This window comes from Diceros bicornis, chromosome 1 (genome assembly GCF_020826845.1).
Source record: "Diceros bicornis minor isolate mBicDic1 chromosome 1, mDicBic1.mat.cur, whole genome shotgun sequence".
NCBI classification, from domain to species: domain Eukaryota; kingdom Metazoa; phylum Chordata; class Mammalia; order Perissodactyla; family Rhinocerotidae; genus Diceros; species Diceros bicornis.
In genome coordinates, this window is record NC_080740.1 from 8,993,924 (window position 1) to 9,013,653 (window position 19,730).

Consider the following 19,730-nt stretch of genomic DNA (forward strand, 5'->3'; position numbering starts at 1 on the left):
TCAGTACTTCATTCATTTTTGTGGCTGAATAATAATTAGATTGTATGGTTATACCATGTTTTGATTACCCATTTGGGTTTGTTTTCATTTCTTAGCTACTATAAATAATGCTGCTATGAACATTTGTGTACAAGTTTTTGTATGGACACATATTTTCACTTGCCTTGTATCTGTGTCTAGGAGTGGAATTGCTAGGTCATATGGTAACTCTATGTCCAAGTTTTTTTTTTTTTTTTTTTTTTTGTGATGAAGATCAGCCCTGAGGTAACATCCATGCCAATCCTCCTCTTTTTGCTGAGGAAGACTAGCCCTGGGCTAACATCTGTGTCTATATTCCTCCACTTTATATGGGACACTGCCACAGCATGGCTTGACAAGCAGTGCGTTGGCGCGTGCCTGGGATCCGAACCCAGGCCACCAGCAGCGGAGCTTGCGCACTTAACCGCTATGCCATGGGCCGGCCCCTATGTCCAAATTTTTGAGGAACTGCCAAGCTTTTCTAAGGCAGCTATACCTTTTTACATTCCCACCAGCACAGTGAAGTAGGGTTCCAATTTCTCCATGTCCTTGTCAGCACTTGTTATTGTCTATCTTTTTCATTATAGCCATCCTAATGTGTGTGAATAGGTATCTCATTGTTTAGATTTGCATTTCCCTAAAGCCTGATGATTGTGAGCATCTTTTCATGTATTTATTGGCAAATGGCCCATATTTGCAGCTGAGTAGCTTTTTCAGCCTATTTTCTGCCTGTAGAAATTTGAGAGCCTATCTCTTTTCATTTTGAACTATCTTTTTGGGTCCAAGTGGATACAGCTCCATTAAAAATGTAGTAGGAGGGCCGGTCCAGTGGCGTAGCGGTTAAGTTTGCACGCTCCGCTTCGGTGGCCTGGGGTTCACTGGTTCAGATCCTGGGCGCAGACTGATGCATCGCTTGTCAAGCCGTGCTGTGGTGGCGTCCCATATAAAGTAGAGGAAGGTAGGCACGGATGTTAGCACAGGGCCAATCTTTCTCAGCAAAAAGAGGAGGACTGCAACAGATGTTAGCTCAGGGCTGATCTTCCTCACACACCCACACCCACACACACAAAAAAATTGTAGTATGCTTTCTAGGGGCCAGCCCGGTGGCATAGTGGTTAAGTTTGCACGCTCCAGGGCCGGCCCCGTGGCTTAGCAGTTAAGGGCGTGCGCTCCGCTGCTGGCGGCCTGGGTTCGGATCCCAGGCACGCACCGACGCACTGCTTCTCCAGCCATGCTGAGGCCACGTCCCACATACAGCAACTAGAAGGATGTACAGCTATGACATGCAACTGTCTACTGGGGCTTTGAGGGAATAAATAAATAAATAAAATAAAATTTAAAAAAATTTGCACGCTCCGCTTTGGCAGCCTGAGGTTTGCAGGTTCAGATCCCAGGTGCACACCAACACACTGCTTATCAAGCCATGCTGTGGCAGGCATCCTATATATAAAGTAGAGGAAGATGGGCATGGATGTTAGCCCAGGGCCAATCTTCCTCAGCAACAAGAGGAGGATCGTCAGTGGATGTTAGCTCAGGGCTAATCTTCCTCACACACACACACACACACACACACACAATAAAATGTAGTGAGCTTTCTATATATCAAATTATAAACCATTTTTTGAATCAAAAACTTTACCCCCAAATCTCTTTGATGTAGGCCTCTTTCTACGTTGGGGTGCTATGGGACAGCACCCTTAAGATTCTAGAAGTTCTTTTGTCTAGCTGTGTGGGTCCACGAGGCACTGTATTTTTGAGGTCTTAGCAAATGGTTCTGTAGTTGCTTCCTTGATTGGATCTTGACCCTGAAGCCATAGTTTACGACAGCATCCTGGATTTGACTTTTGGCCTGAGGCTGTCTCTTACTTTGAGAATCTTTTGCCCGCTGGAGAGGGTGGGTTTTATTTTCTAACTTGGCACAACTCCTAAATTGGAGATGTTTTCTCTATATTGCCTAAAATTTGACTAGTTAATTATTTAACTCAGCTCTCTCTTCCTGTTTTTATCATAGGCAGCTAAAAAAAGCCATTGGCGCTTTCAGCATTCTGCGGGGAAACCTCCTTAGCCAAATCCGCAAATTCGTTAGGTACGCTCTCTACGTTCTCCAGTTGCTACAAGTGACAGTGTTGCCAAAAGTTTCACCACGAGACAGACTGTCTGTTCTCAAGCTTCCAATAAGAATTTCCTCACTGCTCTTCCAACTTCCATTAACAGCGCACTCCCCGCCTTTCTTGAAGCCACCAGAAACTAAAGTGTGTCACATGTTTCAGGTTTTTGTTATGGCAGTACCCCACTTCCAGGAAACATTTGTTTGTTTTCTATTGCTGGATAATAAACTACCTCGAAGCTTAGTGGCTTAAAATAACAATGATTTATTATCTCTCATGATTTTGGGAGTCAGCTAATTGTTCTCCCGTTCTATGTGGTGTAGGCTGGGGACACTCATATTGCTGCATTCGGCTGGGAGCTCAGCTGGGCCCAGAAATTCTAAAATGGCCTCACTCACATGTCAGAGGTCTTAGTGCTGTCTGTCAGGCAGGAGGTCTTAGTCCTCCTCCATGTGGCTTCTCTCCCTCCACATGGTCTCCGAGTCTCCAGTCGTTTGCCTGAACTTCTTTGCGTGGTGGCTGGCTTTCAAGAGGATGAAAGCAGAAGCCACCAGGCCAGTTTTACTTCCACGACCTTGTATTGGTCAAAGCAAGTCATAAGTGCAGTGCAGACTCAAGGGGAGGAGAAAGAGATGAGAGGAGAGGTGTGTATGTACGGGAGGGATTGTGGTCTACCGTCTGACCGGGGAGTCAGTCTACCACTGCCTGCTAAACACAGTCACGCCAAGTGACTGGTGAAGCGTATTGCCTATTCCAGGGATGCATGCTTGTAAACAGTAGCTACGCTTTAAGTCAAAGAACGGAATCTGTAACATAGGACTTCACATGTAAGCAGTAATATCTAGTTTCTAAATGGAGGGATGAGAAGATAAAAGTGCTACTTTTATTCTCAGAAACTTAAATACTTATTAAACTTTCCTTTGTATACTCACTTTGCAGTGTACTGGGAAGAAATTAAATAATATGACAACAGCTTAAGAGCTGTGTGACCTGGGGAAAGGCATTGAACTCCTCACTGAAATTGGCAAAGTTAGCCATTGATGGTTAAGCAGCTAGTAACTATGGGGGATCAGAATTGGCCCCCACCCCCACTAACTAACCAAAGGAGTTTGGGATGGGAGGCCTGCCCCCAGAACAGGCCATTACCATAGACATCTCTGGTATCTGGGTGGGTCCGTGCTAAGCCCATTCTTAGTTCTGGTTACCCTTTAAAAGAGACATTTACATTTGTAAAGAAAATCTCCATCTGTAAAGGCATCTTCTTCCCTGTACCAGGAAGAAAGGGGGGATGGCCTTACCTAGAAATTTATCAGAAGGAAGGCGAGGACTTAAATCTGCATGATAAACCTACCCATTGTTAACCGAGCTGTTTAGGCAATATGCTATCTGACTCCCACTAGGTTCCTGTAGGTAACATCCCCCTGGAGTCGAGGTCACCATGGTAATGGGTGTTTGAGCTATATTTTTCCAGGAACTGAACCCCTTGTCCACTTCAGGCCAGATTGAGACTGCCAACCCATCAACTGGGCCCACTCAGACATGTGTCCAATAAGTGACCTTTTGACGGCAAGAGGTTGGAACTGCACCCTCAGGGCATGCGAATGCCGCCATTCTGTGCGCATGCAGCGGCACGCAGCCTGACTACGCTTGCGCAGACCATCAATCACCTCATCTCTCCTCACCTCCTATCATTTCCGAACACCTTGTCCCTACCCCATAAATATCCCCGAGTCCCTATTTTCGGGGAAGAGGGTTTGAGATTCATTCTCCCGTTTCCACACTTGGCTGCCTTGTGATTAAACCCTCTCTCTGCTGCAATCTCATTGTCTCGGTGTTTGGCGTTCTGGGCCGCGGGCAAAACCGGACCTGGTGCGGTAACATCACCACCTGTTTGCTCATCTGTAAAAAGTAAGAATGACATGCAAAGGCCTCGCCCAGTATCTGGCACTTAGTAGTTACTCAGTAAATGTTAGTTTTCTTTCCTTCCTTTTATCCTCCCCAGAAGGATGCTGGACGTGGCATCTCCTGGAGTCCCTGTTTTAGTGGCATTAACTTAAGTTCTCTTATTTGAACAGGTACTGCGCACATGATAGAGGCTGATGTCCTTCTTCCAGGTGATGGATCAGAACCTGGCCAACCAATCATGGCCCATCCTCCTGAAACTGACAGTGATAACACTCTACAGGAATGGCTGGCTGAAGTGATGAAGAGCAATAAAGGCATCAAGCTGGATTTCAAGAGGTATTTGTACAAACATGTTCAGTTTTCTGGTTGTTACAGAGTAACTTTGGGGAAAAAAAGATTAATAGCCTTATATATCTGTGCCTGACTAACTTTGTGCTTTTATTTAAATTGAAAATGGGATTGCCCACTAATATGTTTCAGGAATGGACCTAAGACCCACTGAATTGTTTGCTAAAATTGCTTCTTGGGGATCCTTTGAGGCTAAAATTAAGTCAATTTTTATAAAGGAATTTATCATAAGTGACCATTGTGATAATAAAATGGTATATTTAACATGCTACTTTCATTAAAAAGTAGTCCAGGAGAGAGAGAATTGAGAGAATTTTATTGAGATAGTTAATGCATATCCTACTTGATTTATGTTATTCTATTTGTTTACAGGGAATTATTTAGAATTCTTCAATAACTGAAATATTCCTTAAAAATAGTATTTTGGAGGCATTGATAATGAAGAACAAGATTAAGTGTCATTTCCTTCCCTGTGGCTGACCCAGGAAATTTTACTTTTGTGGTATTTTGGCAGTGTAAAAATTATGTAAAGCTAGGAATATATTTTAACACCACAAAAGCTCACCATAAGGCATGATGGCAACTTCTGTGAAAATCTAGGATTTGTGGTAAACCTACCTCATCTCTGAACAATTGAATTATTATAAATTGAATTATCTCCAGAAATTAATAAGGATTTGGAAATCTTCCTCATGGGGTTATTGAGATGACTCTAATAATTTGTTGTAGAGCTAAATAGACCAGTAAACCTTATTATACTGTTAGTGAATGAAAGAGTTATTTAAAATTGAAAAGCTTTTAGGGTGGTGAATGGTCCAACTCCATTTTATTCACAAAGAGTGCCAGAGAGGTTAAGTGATTTTCCCAAGAACAACAGCCAAGCATGACAGCTGAGCTAGGACCAGATCCCAGGTTTCCTCGAGCCATTTTAGTATTCTTTGTACCATGAAACAAAGCTTTTGATCTTTAGTGCTTGGCGACTCAAAGTTTTAGATCTCCTTGCCTTTTAATGTGCTCAGTTTTTCATGTTTACTGTTGCCCCTTGAATTGTTTCCTGTGACATATTCTTTGGCTCCTCATCAGTCAAATCAGCTCATTCATTCCTAAACACTAGTGGCTGCCACAAAAGAGCTGAGCCACTAGAAAAAGATTTTCCAAGTTTTTTGGTCATGACATATTTGAAGGGAGCTGCCAGTCTGGCTGGAGAGTTCACACTCTGAACGAGAGTATACGAATAATAACTAAGTAATATATGATGATTTTTAAATTTTATGTGGAGTTTTAGCAAACTCCTGTGTTTTAGCAAAGAATTATTTTCCTTTAGAATGTAATTTTAAATGGTTTATTGCAATTTCAAGTAGGATTTTTATTTTGTCATTCCCAATTTCTTAATGAAATTAATAGGAAAGTAAGATATGATACTCACAAGTTTGACTTAAAAGTAACTTTTCAGGAAAAAAAAACTAGTCTATAAAAACTAAGTTTATATTCTTTCCTAGAGAATTAAATAAGTGCTACCAAAGAGAAATTTAGGTAGTATTTTGATCAGGACTTCCCTCTTCAAATGGTCATCTTGACATTTGGCAGTTGGGAAACTTAATACTAATACATGTAAAAAATTGAGAATGTTGGCCACGGTATTTTAATTAGAATTACATAGAATTTATAGATTAATCAGCAGGGATGTGTCATTTTGCAGTATTTACAATATTGAGTCTTCCAGGCTAGGAACATGGTATGATGTTCCTTGTAGTGTATATTCTGTTTTGCTGTTTGGCAAAGTTTGTCCTCAGTCCTTTTGTTTTGCTCCCAAACATGTTATAGCTTTTCCTCCACATTTACTCTCTTAGGCTTATTTTGTCAAGTTCCAGAAAAATAAGAACTACAACAGCAAAAGTTTTATTTTGTTTCATAAGGTTTTATGTTTTTCTTAATGTAGGTTTTGGTTATGTTATTTAAGTTTCCAGTAAGGGAAAGTGTCATTACTGTAGTCTATATTAGTGGTAATTAAAATATTCACATATAAAATGGAATATGAGTTTTGGTTCAGAGTGTGAACTCTCCAGCCAGACTGGCAGCTCCCTTCAAATATGTTATGACCAAAAAACTTGCAAAATCTTTCTCTAATGGCTCAGCCCTTTTGTGGTAGCCACTAGTGTTTAGGAATGAATGAGCTGATTTGACTGATGAGGAGCCAAAGAATATGTCACAGGGAACAATTCAAAGAACAATAGTAAATGTATGAAAAACTAAGCATATGCAAAGGGAAAGAGATGTAAAACTTTGAGTCACCAAGCATTAAAGATCAAATGCTTTGTTTCATGGTACAGAGAATACATGTCATAGCTTCTTAAGTTTAACTACACAGTGCTTTGCATGTAGTAGACGCTTAATATATGCTAGTGGAATTTCAATTTTGGGGAGAAAATACTGTTTGCCACTAGATTATCAGATGGAGAACCAATCTTAAACCGCCCTATGTCAGCTTACTAAATTGAGAAAGCCTAAAAAGTTCCCTCTGGAATGTAAACTGGAAATTAGTGTTTAACCCAACTTTCACGGGCACCAGATTTCTTAAGAAATCCGAGTCCTTTCTGGAAAAAGAGGTGGAGGGCGGCAGATGTGCATCGGTTAGTTTTAGGGTTTCCCTCCTTCACCCGTGAAGAGCTGAACCCCACGGGGACTTGGCTGCTGTGGGACTTGCAGACAAAGCAAGCTTTGAAGTCACAGGCACAAGTTGCTTGCTACCAAAAAGGCGAGACTTTTGGGGCCGGCCCGGTGGCGCAAGCGGTTAAGTGCGCGCGCTCCGCTGCGGTGGCCCGGGGTTCGCCGGTTCGGATCCCAGGCACGCACCGACGCACTGCTTGGCAAGCCATGCGGTGGCAGGGTCCCATATAAAGTGGGGGAAGATGGGCATGGATGTTAGCTCAGGGCCTGTCTTCCTCAGCAAAAAGAGGAGGATTGGCAGATGTTAGCTCAGGGCCGAACTTCCTCACCAAAAAAAAAGAAAAAATGAGGGACTTTTGTAGGAGATACAGTGCCAGATCTCAGAATTGTGGTTTTAACATGGTATCGATACCTTCGAGGCAGAAAGCACTGGAGACAGAGAAATGACAGCATCTAAATTAGAGTCTGCAAAGTCCAGCATTAGAACTTATTAATCCACTAACATCTAGGGCCTCCATTTCAGGGGCAGAAGAGTGAGAAAAAAGAAGCTGACCACATGGGAGAAGAGTGAAAGGCTGGAGGCTGGCTTCCTCTGGCTTTAATACACAGTATCCTTGCTCACTAATAACTATGACCCAATAAATAATGAGATTTTCAGTGTTTCCTCTTGAAGTAGAAGGTCCAAAAGGAGTAGAGTGAAGAGCGGTGGAGGCGTAGGTGGAAGGCTTCCCGTCAGTGAAGAAGAAAGGTGGCAGACTGCGGGGGGTGCTGAGCGTCTTCCCCTCCACGCTCCTCGCCCAGATTCTTAGCCTTCCGTCAGAGTATTCACTAAAAGTAATTTGCTTAGGAAATGAATATAGGCCCTAAAGGTTCAGAAGAGATTCAGAATTATTTGTGTAGTTTTCCAGTAAAGTTTGTGTATATATTTTTAGAAAGTAAAAATTATGTAGGCTGATTAAAACTGTATTGTTTCAAAATCTATAGATGTCAGAATAGATGTAGGGAAGTAAAAAGAATGAAGCTGCTTTTTTATTTAAAAGTAACTAAAATATAGTTGTCTCTAGTTTCCAGAAAAGCTGTTTATGATAAAGGGGGAAAAGATGAAGTTTATAAAAGCTTTAAGGAACTGTTATAATTTTATGCTTGGCAATCATTTTTAGAAATGTGTTTGCGTGTCCAGACTCACACAAGAATACATGAAGGAAAAGAGACTCTGTTCTCCAAGGTCGTGAGCCAGTGTTAGAGACACGGTGCCTGAGTGCACTGTGGGTATTTTCATCAATGTGAATTTGCAGGTTATGAGTATATCTAATTTTTAAATCTTTATACATTCTTTGATGAGTGAATATTTGTCTTACATTGTTTTTATACTGAGTGATCCTAATACAGAATTTTGAAACCTCTGTCCACAAATAGTGTCATTATTCACATATTTATAGAATCTTTGTACTGTAAATATAGTAATAGGGTAGTTTGATGAGTAATAAGCATGAATCAACATTTTGGGATGCGGCATATGTTAACTTACCCCTCTGGTGCTGTGTGGTCTTTAATTTTATTTAATTCAAGCATTATTATATTACACTTTCATTATGAATTTGAGAACATTAAAACTACTAGTCTAAAAGAACTTCTTTTTACTTTTACTTCAGGACTATGTCTCATTGACAGCAAACTGTGTTTTTAGTCTGGCAGCTGTAGAACCATCCATGATGCTCTTGGAAAATGTGAAGAGGCATCTGAAGCGTCCTGTGTGGATTAATGCTGATATTCTTCCTGGTCCAAATGCAAATAGCAGAGTAGTGGATGCAAAATCTTTTATAGAAACTGTGACATCCTTCTTTCCAGATGTGACACTTTCCCTGGGTTGGACAACAGGATGGCATCCTGAGAAAGTCAATGAAGGTAATAATTTTAAAAATGTATTTCTGGTTAGTCAAATTAAAATATACTTCAGGGCCGGCCCCGTGGCTTAGCGGTTAAGTGCATGCGCTCCGCTACTGGCGGCCCGGGTTCAGATCCCGGGTGCGCACCGACACACCGCTTGTCCGGCCATGCTGAGGCCGCGTCCCACATACAGCAACTAGAAGGATGTGCAACTATGACATACAGCTATCTACTGGGGCTTTGGCGAAAAAAAAAGGAGGAGGATTGGCAATAGATGTTAGCTCAGAGCCGGTCTTCCTCAGCAAAAAGAGGAAGATTAGCATGGATGTTGGCTCAGGGCTGATCTTCCTCACAAAAAAATAAAATAAAATAAAATATACTCCAAATATAAAAATAATACCTTTAAATACAAAACTGAAACACATTCCACAAAATCTAAGACCTAATGGAGAGAAAGATCTGGCCTTGAAGATATATGTATGACTGTTCTTTCTGTTGTTTCAGATAGACACTGCATTCGTTGGTGATGTTTTGTCACCAAGCTTCCATAGGAAATATTTATTTGCAAGGTCTAGAATCACCAAAGCTGCCTCTTTAAGTACTTTAAACAAATCCTGAGTTGGTCTCTTTGAACTTGAAAAACATTCTATACTCTTTTTTTTTTCTTTTTACCTTGGAGCAAACTCCCTATGTCAGATGAAAGATAAAGAAGTGGTAATCAGAGCTTTTCAAGCAATGTGACGCCAGAGGCAGGGGGAGTGTGGTTGAAGAGCACGAGTTCTGCCCCCTAGACATTGGAAGGGAACCTTGGTGCCCTCCCACTCTCTTTGGCTGGAGAGGGGAGGCCATGAGACCCTCCTCTAGGCTGGATTCCCTCTTTCCCTTCACATATTCTTACAGATGGACCTAATAGTCAGGTGCTTTTTCCTGGCTGAAACTTATTACACTATTTGGATTCATCTTTCTGTTTCTTCATACAGTCATGCCCTGCATAATGACATTTTAATCGACGACAGAACACATGTACAATGGTGGTCCCATAAGATTGGTACCATAGAGCCTAGGTGCATAGTAAGCTATACCGTCTAGGTTTGTGTAAGTACACTCTGTGATGTTCACACAATGACAAAATTGCCTAACGACACATTTCTCAGAATGGATCCCCATTGTTTAGCGACGCATCACTGTACATCCCTAGGTAGTGATTTCCAGGTAAACAGCCAGGAAGCAATCAGGTGCTCTGGAACACCTGTCCACATGGTAAAAATAATAAACTAAAAAGGTATTTAGAGTCTATGGAGATGTTGACCTTTATCTTGTGTTCCGGACATTCATTTTTTACTTATTTGCTATTATTATTTTTAGATGTAAAGTTTTTAAGTCTAACATGAAATTAGAGTCATCTAATTTCACTGTCATCTAGTGAGTAGTGACATTTAGGTTATAACCCCCTGGACCAACAATTGATATAATTGAGAGAAAAAATAATATGCTTTGACTTAATTCTATTTTAATTTTCTAATCATTTTAACTTTTATTAGTTTCAATAAAGAATATAGCATAGAATTCAAAGTGTTTAAAGAAGGTAAAATGGAAACAATTTAGTAACTTCCTAACTGATTCTAAACTCCTTTTAGTCACTGTTCAGTCTAACTGTCTTTAACCTCAGGCTTGAAGTGAGTTAACCATTTCTGGGTCTCTAAGTCATGTTGGTGTTGAATGTTTCCCGGCTGCTTTTCCCCACTGGCCTCCCGTCATTACCAACGTGTTTTTTATCCTCCCTATTTCTTATGCCACAAATTTGGAAAAGAGAGTTTATAAGTTTATAGTCATGTAAGTATAGCTCCTGTTAGCAATCCCTTTTTCTAATTAAAAAGGTATAATTTTCCAGATTTTAAAGGAAAGCAGACATTTCCCTTCTTTCATGAGGCATTTAGCTCCCAAACTAACTTATTCATGTAGGCTTTCTGGAAAATGTTCCTTTGCTGACCAATACTTTTTACAACCTGCTTTTGATAGAGTTTAGGGTTATTTAAAAATAGATAAATTTTTTTCTGAAGCTATTTATAAACAAGCAAGTCTGTTTTCCACAATGTCTTAACATGATTTAAAACACATATATAAAAGTCAATTTTACCGCTATTTCAGTTTTAGGTAAAATATGTAAGTAATTTGGACAGGCCAAAAAAATTGAAGTTTATTATTACTTAAACAGCTAGTAAATACCTAGCAGCCATCTTTCTCTTGGAAAAGAAAACTTAACACAAATGGAAAATCTAAATTTATAGAGAATATTAATGATGTGCATGTACCTAAGAGCCTTAAAATCTTTAAATATAGTATCAAAATTGGCTTTTTTTGCACTTGAGAGATTAGTAAATTCTTTTTAATATTTTAATTTTTTGTTAAATTTGCTCTGGGTCACTTGTGGCATGATTTTAGATTTAATTTTTTGTCTACATTTTCCGCTCAAAATATTTTCTTCCATTAATTGGTATTTTAATTCACTGTAACTCCAAATGGAAATTTTTATGAATTATCTATGAATTTACCTATTCATATGTAATTTAGTTTTTTATTTAATTGAGTTTTAGGATTCCAATTAGAAAAGTTGAATTGCTTTCTTTTCATTTCAGGTTACAGTTGGACAATGGTGAAAGAGATGGAATATATATGTAATGAGCTAAATCAGCCTGTAACATTTCCTGTCAGAGCGGCATTGGTCAGGCAGTCTTGTTCTCAGTTACACTGGCTGTTAAAGAAGTCAAATAGGTATGTGTAAGTTTAACAGTATAGTGTGTGCATGTGAGTGTATGTGAGAGACAGAGACAGAAAAGGGAGGAAACCTGATTATGTAAAGACAGTGTGTGTGAGAGAAAGATAGAGACAGAGAGAACAAACACTGGTTCTGTAAGCGCACAGGCTCCCTCACTAGAATGAAGCTCCTCAATGAACCTTAACTCACTTAACATTGTGTCTTTCACCTCTATTCCTCACAAAAGTTTTTGCACATAGTAGATGCCCAGTAAATGTGTCGTATTTTTCATTATGTTATACATTCACAGAAAGCTATAAGTGGATAAAATAGTTTCCCTTTGAATTCTATCATAATTTCAGAAGTCTTTTCCATATAAAATTTTATTATTTTAATATGTAATAAAAATTAGTTGGACCACCCATTAAGTTTTAAAATGTTATACAGGTACAGATATTGAAACAGTTTTGATACTGTCTTTTTAATAGACTAGTCAATGGAACAGCAGGGAAAGTCCAGAAATAAACCCAATTCTATCATGGAACTTAGTATCGGAAAAAGCTAGCATTTCATTGGAGCCCAAGTTCAATAATTCGTGTTGGGACAACAGGCCAACTATGTAGGAAAAACAAAGCTGGCACCTTCCTTAGTCCTTCCTCCAAAATCAATTCCACATAAATTGAAGACTTGAACATCAAACATAAATGCATAAAGAAAAAACATGATTTTTTATATAGTTGCAGAATGGAGAAGACCTTTCTTAGTAAGGCACAAAACTTAGAAGCTATAAAAGGAAAGTTTGATACATTTGAATACAAAAAAATGGAAAGATTCTGGTAAAAATATCCTCAAGACATATGTCAGACAGATACAAAGAATTCTAACAAATAAAGAATTTTCACAAATCATCCAGAAAAAGACCCAGTTTGATAATTCACTGTATCGTAGAGCGTAAGGAATGCTGACACTCGTACATTAAAGAAGTATCTATACTCCTGCAGATATTGAACTTTTACTGAATGCCTTTTCTGTTTCTATGAAAATAACCGTATTTTTCTCCCTATATCTATTAATAACATAGATTACATTAATATTTCGTAATATTGACCCATCCTCACATTTCCAGAATAAACACCACTTGATCATGATTTATCATTCTTTTAATGTGCTCCTAAATTTTATTGCTAACATTTTAGTTAGTATTTTCTGCATTTGAAAGTGAGATTGGGGGCCAGTGTGGTGCCATAGTGGTTAAGTTCGTGTGCTCTGCTTCAGCGGCCCGGGGTTCACAGGTTCAGATCCCGGGTGCAGACCTAAGCACCGCTCATCAAGCCATGCTATGGCAGCATCCCTCTCTACAAAGTAGAGAAAGATGGGCACAGATATTAGCTCAGGGCTAATCTTTCTCAGCAAAAAGAGGAGGATTGGCTAGGGATATTAGCTCAGGGCAGATCTTCCTCAAAAAAGAAAAAAAAAGAAAGTGAGATTGGTCTGAATTTTTTTTTTCTTGAGAAAGAATGTATCAATGTCATGTACATTTCATTACAAAACTAGGAACCTGTCCTTCTTTTTATGCGTTCTGGGATGTTAAAAATAACATTGAAATGGCCTGTACCTGAGTTTTGGTAAACTCAGCAGTGAAACCATCTAAACCTAGTGCCTTGGGGAAAGCTTAACTCATACAGTCTTTTCTATTTCTTATATGGTAAATGGTCTGTTTTGATTTTCCATTTCTTGAGGAGTCAATTTTGGTATATTGTATTTCCCCAGAAAATTGTTCATCTCATTCAGGTTTTAAAATTTATTTACACACAGATGATTAAAATAGTTTCTTATTCTTTTAGTTTCTTCTGTGTCTTTAAAATAATTTCCTTATTTTGTTATTTGAGCTTTTCCCCTTGTTTCTTGATTAGATAATGATTTATCTCTCTCTTTTTTTTAAGAACCAGCTCTTGGATTTATTTATTTTCCTAGTTTATGATTCATTCATTTCTGCCTTTTATCTTTCAAAATTTTGCTTTTTATAGTTTCTTCTAATTTCTTGAGTTGGATGCTCAACTTATTTTCGCTTTTATATTTATTAATATAAGTATATATGACTGTAATTTTATCTGACCACTGCTTTAGCTGTATCTCATTGTTTCTTATGTGTAGGTTTTCATCACTGTTAATTCATTAATATTCTGCAATTATGGCTTTTTCTCCTTTGTCTCAAAAGGTGTTCTAAGAGAAATTTTTTGGGGCATCTAGGTGGTAGAATTATTTTTTTATTTTGGCTTTGTTAGTAGTTTTCAAGCTTTATAGTATTGTAATCAGATAATGTCTATATTATTTCTACTTTGTAGACTTTATTAAGGTTGTATTGATGGCTTAATATATGGATATTTGTATGAGTTCATGTATTGTTTGAGGATATAGTTTGGCTGTTATAGTAGAAAGCTACATTAACAATAGCTTAAATAAGTCTGTTTCTCTCTCACGTAACTGGGAAAGCATAAATAGTCCAGGGCTGATTCAGTGCCTCCACAGTGTCAGGGATCCAGAATCCTTCTCTCTTGGTGCCCTGCTTTTCTTAGGATATTGACTTCAGAATATGGTCAGATTTGATTACTGCTTTGTCTGAGTTTCAGTTGGTAGGAAGGAAGGAAAGAAGAGAAGCTCAGGTCCTGCCCCTCTCTTTTAAGGGCATGACTTAGAAACTTCTAAGTTTCAGTGAGCACACTCTCACTGGCTGTAACTTGGTCATGTGCCAGTACCTGCCTGCAGGTGAAGCTGCGCAATGTAGGTGTTATTCTGTACAATCTTGTGCCTAGAATGCAGGGGATTGTCATGTAAGAAAGAAAGGAGAATGGCTATTGGAGTGAAACTACTAGTTTCTGTGACACATTAACATACATTATTAGTTATGTTAAGTCTTTTATGCCTTACTTTTTGTTTGCTTTTAAAAATATTTTTAATTTAATTCTTTGAATAAGTAGTACATTCACATGGTTCAAAAACAAAAGAACAGAGTTATACTGTGAAAAGCCTCTCTCCCATCCACCCAGTCCTGCCCAACCTCACTGACCACAGTGGTTAGTTTCTTATACAACCACAGTCAGTAGTTTCCTTATGCATGTGAGAGTGAATACAGATACAGATTCTTATTTTCTCCTCCTTTTTAAAACAAAAGGTAGCATATTATATATCTTGCTTCTGTTCTTTGCTTTTTTTTTTTTTTAAACTTAACAATACATCTTGGAGCTCTTTCTAAGGTTCCTCATTTTTCTTTTCTGGGTGCATCATATTTATGTATGTATTATAATTTATTTAACCACCCTCCTATTGATGGACATAAAGGATATTTCTAATCTTTGATATTACAAACAACGCTATAATGAATAACCTTATGAGTGTGACATTTTGCATGTATGCAAATATATGTCATCTTTAATTTTTTGGCCACTTGCTCTCTTATGGACTAAGAGAGTTAAAGTCTCCAACTATTAAAATACTTTTGTCTGTTTCCTCTTATACCTTCATAGTTTTTGCTTATTAAGTGTTCATGATATATTATTTGGTGCATATTCACATCTGTTTTATCTTCATTAAAAATTATACTTTTATTATTAAAAGGTCTCCTTCTTGGTCTCATTTAATGATTTTTTTTTTTACCTAAATTCACATCATCTTCCTTTTCGTTTGTCTTGAATAACTGCCTTATCTTTTCTTTGAAAAATAGACTTAGAGAGTTTTATTTTTCATTGACTTTTTTAAGGATGATTTATTGTCATTTTTAAAAAATAGTTTTAAACCTATAAAAAAGTTGCAAAAAATTGCTACAGCTCCTTTACCTGATTCGCAAATTGTTAACATTTCCTGCGTTTATCTATTCTCTCTCTCTCTTTCTGTTTGTATTTTTTCTGGCATAATGCCTCATTATCCTTAAGTACTCCCGTGTGTACCTCCCCAGACAAGGGCACTCTTCTGTATTACTACTATGCAGCCTCCCTGTCAGGAAACCAGCATTGAGGCAACACTACCATGCAGTCCACAGGCCCCATTCACATTTTACCAACCATTGCAGCAATGCTTTTTATTTCCTGGTGGTCCAGGAAACTCTCCAAGAATGTGCGTTGCATTTAGTTGTCATGTCTCATCAGTCTCCTTCTATCTGGAATAGTTCCTCAGTCTTTCTCTCTCGGGTACTTGACAGGCTTAAAGACTCCAGGCCTTTTATTATGAAAGATGTCCTCAATCTGAGCCCGTTCTATATTTCCTCATGACAGATCTTAGGTCCTGCATTCTTGACAAGTTCATCATTTACTTTCCCTGTCCCAATTCTCAAATCAGCCACTTCTTTAAGGATCCCTGCTTGATTATAGTGGCAGATGGTATTTAGATAGCAAAACCTGAAGTTTAATCATTGCTCCTAGGGTGTCATTGCTTCTGGCACCTCTCAATGGGGACAGAGCTGGGAAATATGTGTGTGTGTATATGTGTGATTATGGTCTGTGTATGTATGTATGTATATACAAACCACACCTATACAGACATACACACACACCTGCCTACATATACATATATAACCATTTCTATATCTGTGTGTGTGTGTGTGTGTGTGTGTGTGTGTGTGTGTGTATATATATTTATTTTTGTGTGTGTGAGGAAGATCAGCCCTGAGCTAACATCCATGCTAATCCTCCTCTTTTTGCTGAGGAAGACCCGCTCTGAGCTAACATCTATTGCCAATCTTCCTCCTTTTTTTTTTCCCCAAAGCCCCAGTAGATAGCTGTGTGTCATAGTTGCACATCCTTCTAGTTGCTGTATGTGGGACGCAGCCCCAGCGTGACCGGAGAAGCGGTGCGTCGGTGCGCGCCCGGGATCCAAACCCCGGCCACCAGTAGCGGAGCGCGCACTAACCGCTAAGCTACGGGGCCAGCCCTATATTTTTTTTTTTTTAATAACCCATGAGTTCATACTGATACTTCTGATTTCAACCCAACCCCTCAGAGTTCTTTCTAGCCTTCTCCCTTTCCATGTTGTTAAATTCTTTATCATATGCTTAGATACCTGGCTCCCATTAATCTAATTAGCAGTCTTTTTCTTTTAAAAGAAGAGTTTAACTTATTTACATTTGTTTATAACCCAGATATGTTTCGTCTTGTTTCTGCTATTTTTTAAAAACTAGTATACTTGCTATTTTTATAGCTTTAAGAAACATTTCACTGTAGCTACTTTCTTTGTTTTGTATTTTTAATTCTGATAATTTGTTGTTAGTTATTTTCCTCTTGGTTATTTATTACTGCTGCTTCATAAGATATGCTTAATCTGCTTCTTCACAAATGCTCATTAACTTCTATGCGCAGTAATAAAATTAGCGTATTTCTTCCCCCTTCTTCCCTAATTTTAGTTGACCTTACTCTCTCTCTCTTCAAGTTCAACTTTGTACTTCATACTGAATGATAGATTGGCTGGCTGTAAATTCTTGGCTCATAGTGCCTTTCCTTGAGGATTTTGAAGGCATCACTCCTCTGCTTTCCACTGTGAGCGTTGACATGGAAAAGTATGAAGCCAGCCTGATGATTTTTGCACCCTTACAGTGACTTGACTCGGGGGCGATGGGAGGAACTGAATGTAGAAAGGACTCTTTGTCTTTGAGGCTCAGTAATTTTACTAGAATACGTCTCAATATGGACCATTCTGTACCAGTTTTTTCAGGGATGTGGTGTTCTTTTCAATATATAGATTCAAATGTTCTCCTTCCCTGACGTATTTCTGTGAATTATATTTTTAAATACTTGTTCTATTGCATTTGTAACACTGTTTTTTCTTTCAAGGACTTCAGTTATGAATATGTAGATCTCCTTTGCCTATCTTTGGTATCTATTATTTTCTCTTTAGTCTTTCTTCTCTTTTTATTTATTTGCATTTTATTTTACTTGGTTTTATGATTTGTCTTCTCTGTACCTTACAATATTTTCAACAATATTTATTCTCCCTTGTGTACCTTCAGCTTTCACCTTATTTCTGTAATAGTATTAATTTTCCACTTTTTTCCTAAGATCTGCCAGTTAGTGTTTCGTCATCTCCTTTCTATGGTCTTCAGCCTCTTCCATGAGCTCATATCTCTGCTTTGTGCCCTTTCTTTAAAGAGGTAATGGCGTCATTTAAAAATGTTTGCTCGTGGCTTTCATCTGCTTTGTGGCATTCTTGTTTTTTTTTTTAAGTTTTACATCTGTTTCAGCTGACAGTTTTGACAGTTTTTTAAAGATGAGGTTTTTATTTCTCCGTTTGCCATTTGTTTTTCCTTACATTGTCTTGTACTCTCTTGTGTAAAACCTCTGCCAATTTTATTTTGATTACTCTACTTTAAAGAAAGTGAGTTTTTCCTGGACCAGCTACTTGCCCAAAGTTCATACTGGCGAGGCACCAGGGCTATGCTCCTTATGAACTGAGAGTCTCATGTGTGAGTTTGTTTAGCCTTTGACTTCTCCTCCGTCAGTGGAGATGGGCAGCTGTGGTATCTCTAAGTAAAACCTTTCATCTGTCTCTTAAATTTAAAATTTTGGGTTTCCACAGAACAGACTGATTCCTACAACTATGGCTTTCCTGTGTTGACTCATTCCTTGTCTCTGCTGCTTCTTGGGACCAGACATAATCCGGGGACGCCATTCCCACTGTTGCAAGGTGTTTGGGTGGAATATGCCCCTCATCTAGAAGTGTCTTTTGTGGGCTTTCTCTGTAATCTGCATACCTGGGCCAACGCTGTCTATCTCCTCACATAGCCATCTGGCCTTAATCTCTGTTGCTACTGGAAACCTTTTCACCTGGTTTGTAATTTGTAGTTTCAGCTCTTTCTTGATTTCATTGAAGATGGGATTTCTATTTTCATTCTTTTGTTCTTTTTACTGCGTTTGGGTGATTCCTAGGAGAAAAAGGAGGCAGTGCTGACTTTATAAAGGCTGCCATGTTTCAATAGGAGGTTCCTACCGTCCCATTTTTTTCATTATCTGCTGCCTCACTTTCCTCACCTTCCACTTCCTATGTGGTCAGTTACTCTCCTGAAATTTCTCCTTTGAGGATCACACTGTGTTCAAGCCAAATTCTTAACCTCTGCAACATTTAAGTACTGCTGGTCGCCCCCTTCCGTTTGAACTCCCTGTCCTTCGGCTGGATGGCATCGCACTAAGTGGGTTCTTCTGCTTTTCTGTCTAGTTCTCCTTTGTGTTTTATTGTCTATTTGTTTTCCTCTGTCCTAATTTTGGGTTTTTCTTAACTCGACCTTTTTCAGAGTCTTTTTTTAAATATGAAAGGTAAAACAACCAAGTTTTAGTGGAATACGTCACTAGAGAATATCTTAGGGGCCGGCCCCGTGGCTTAGTGGTTAAGTGCGCCGCGCTCCGCTGCTAGCGGCCCGGGTTCGGATCCCGGGCGCGCACTGACGCACCCCTTCTCCGGCCATGCTGAGGCCGCGTCCCACATACAGCAACTAGAAGGATGTGCAGCTATGACATACAGCTATCTACTGGGGCTTTGGGGAAAAATAAATAAATAAATAAAATTTAAAAAAAAAGAGAGAGAGACTATCTTAGTAATTGGGGATGGGAAGGAATTCTTAAACAAGACACAAAAATCACTAACCATAGAGGATATGTGTGAGTAATTTGAATAAATTAAAATTCAGAAATTCTTTCCATCTAAAGATATCAGGAAGAGCATGAACAGGTTAGGCACAAGGTTGAGGAAGATTTTTGTAACTCAAAAGGGCTCTAATTTGGAATTTATAAGGAACTATATATTCTATTATTTGTATGTCACTATTTATCTGCTCTGTTATTGAATGACATTTGGATTATTTCGTGGTTTTGACAATTACAAAGATCGCTGCTGTGAACATTCATACATTTTATACACACACACGCACACATCCTGGTGCACACGTGCCTGCATTTATAAAGGTTATACAGGAAGGGAATTTCTAGGAGTAGAATTTCTAGGTCATAGGGTATTCATATTTTCAACTTGAGTAGATAATGCTAAGTTATTCTCCAAAGAAAATG

General features: G+C 38.7%; 1 protein-coding gene across 2 annotated transcripts in view; it reads left to right on the plus strand.

The window, feature by feature from the left end:
• Positions 1 to 19,730, plus strand: part of FAM151B (family with sequence similarity 151 member B) — a 38,506-nt gene that overhangs the window by 16,637 nt on the left and 2,139 nt on the right. The window contains exons 1-4 of one of the 2 annotated variants that reach the window (XM_058570368.1): positions 3,778 to 4,034; positions 4,202 to 4,367; positions 8,734 to 8,951; positions 11,570 to 11,705. In XM_058570368.1, coding sequence (XP_058426351.1) covers positions 4,213 to 4,367; positions 8,734 to 8,951; positions 11,570 to 11,705 — 509 coding nt within the window. In that variant the 5' untranslated portion in view covers positions 3,778 to 4,034; positions 4,202 to 4,212. Of the gene's footprint in view, positions 1 to 3,777; positions 4,035 to 4,201; positions 4,368 to 8,733; positions 8,952 to 11,569; positions 11,706 to 19,730 lie in introns of those variants that run through there. The other variant, XM_058570457.1, reaches the window with a different exon arrangement.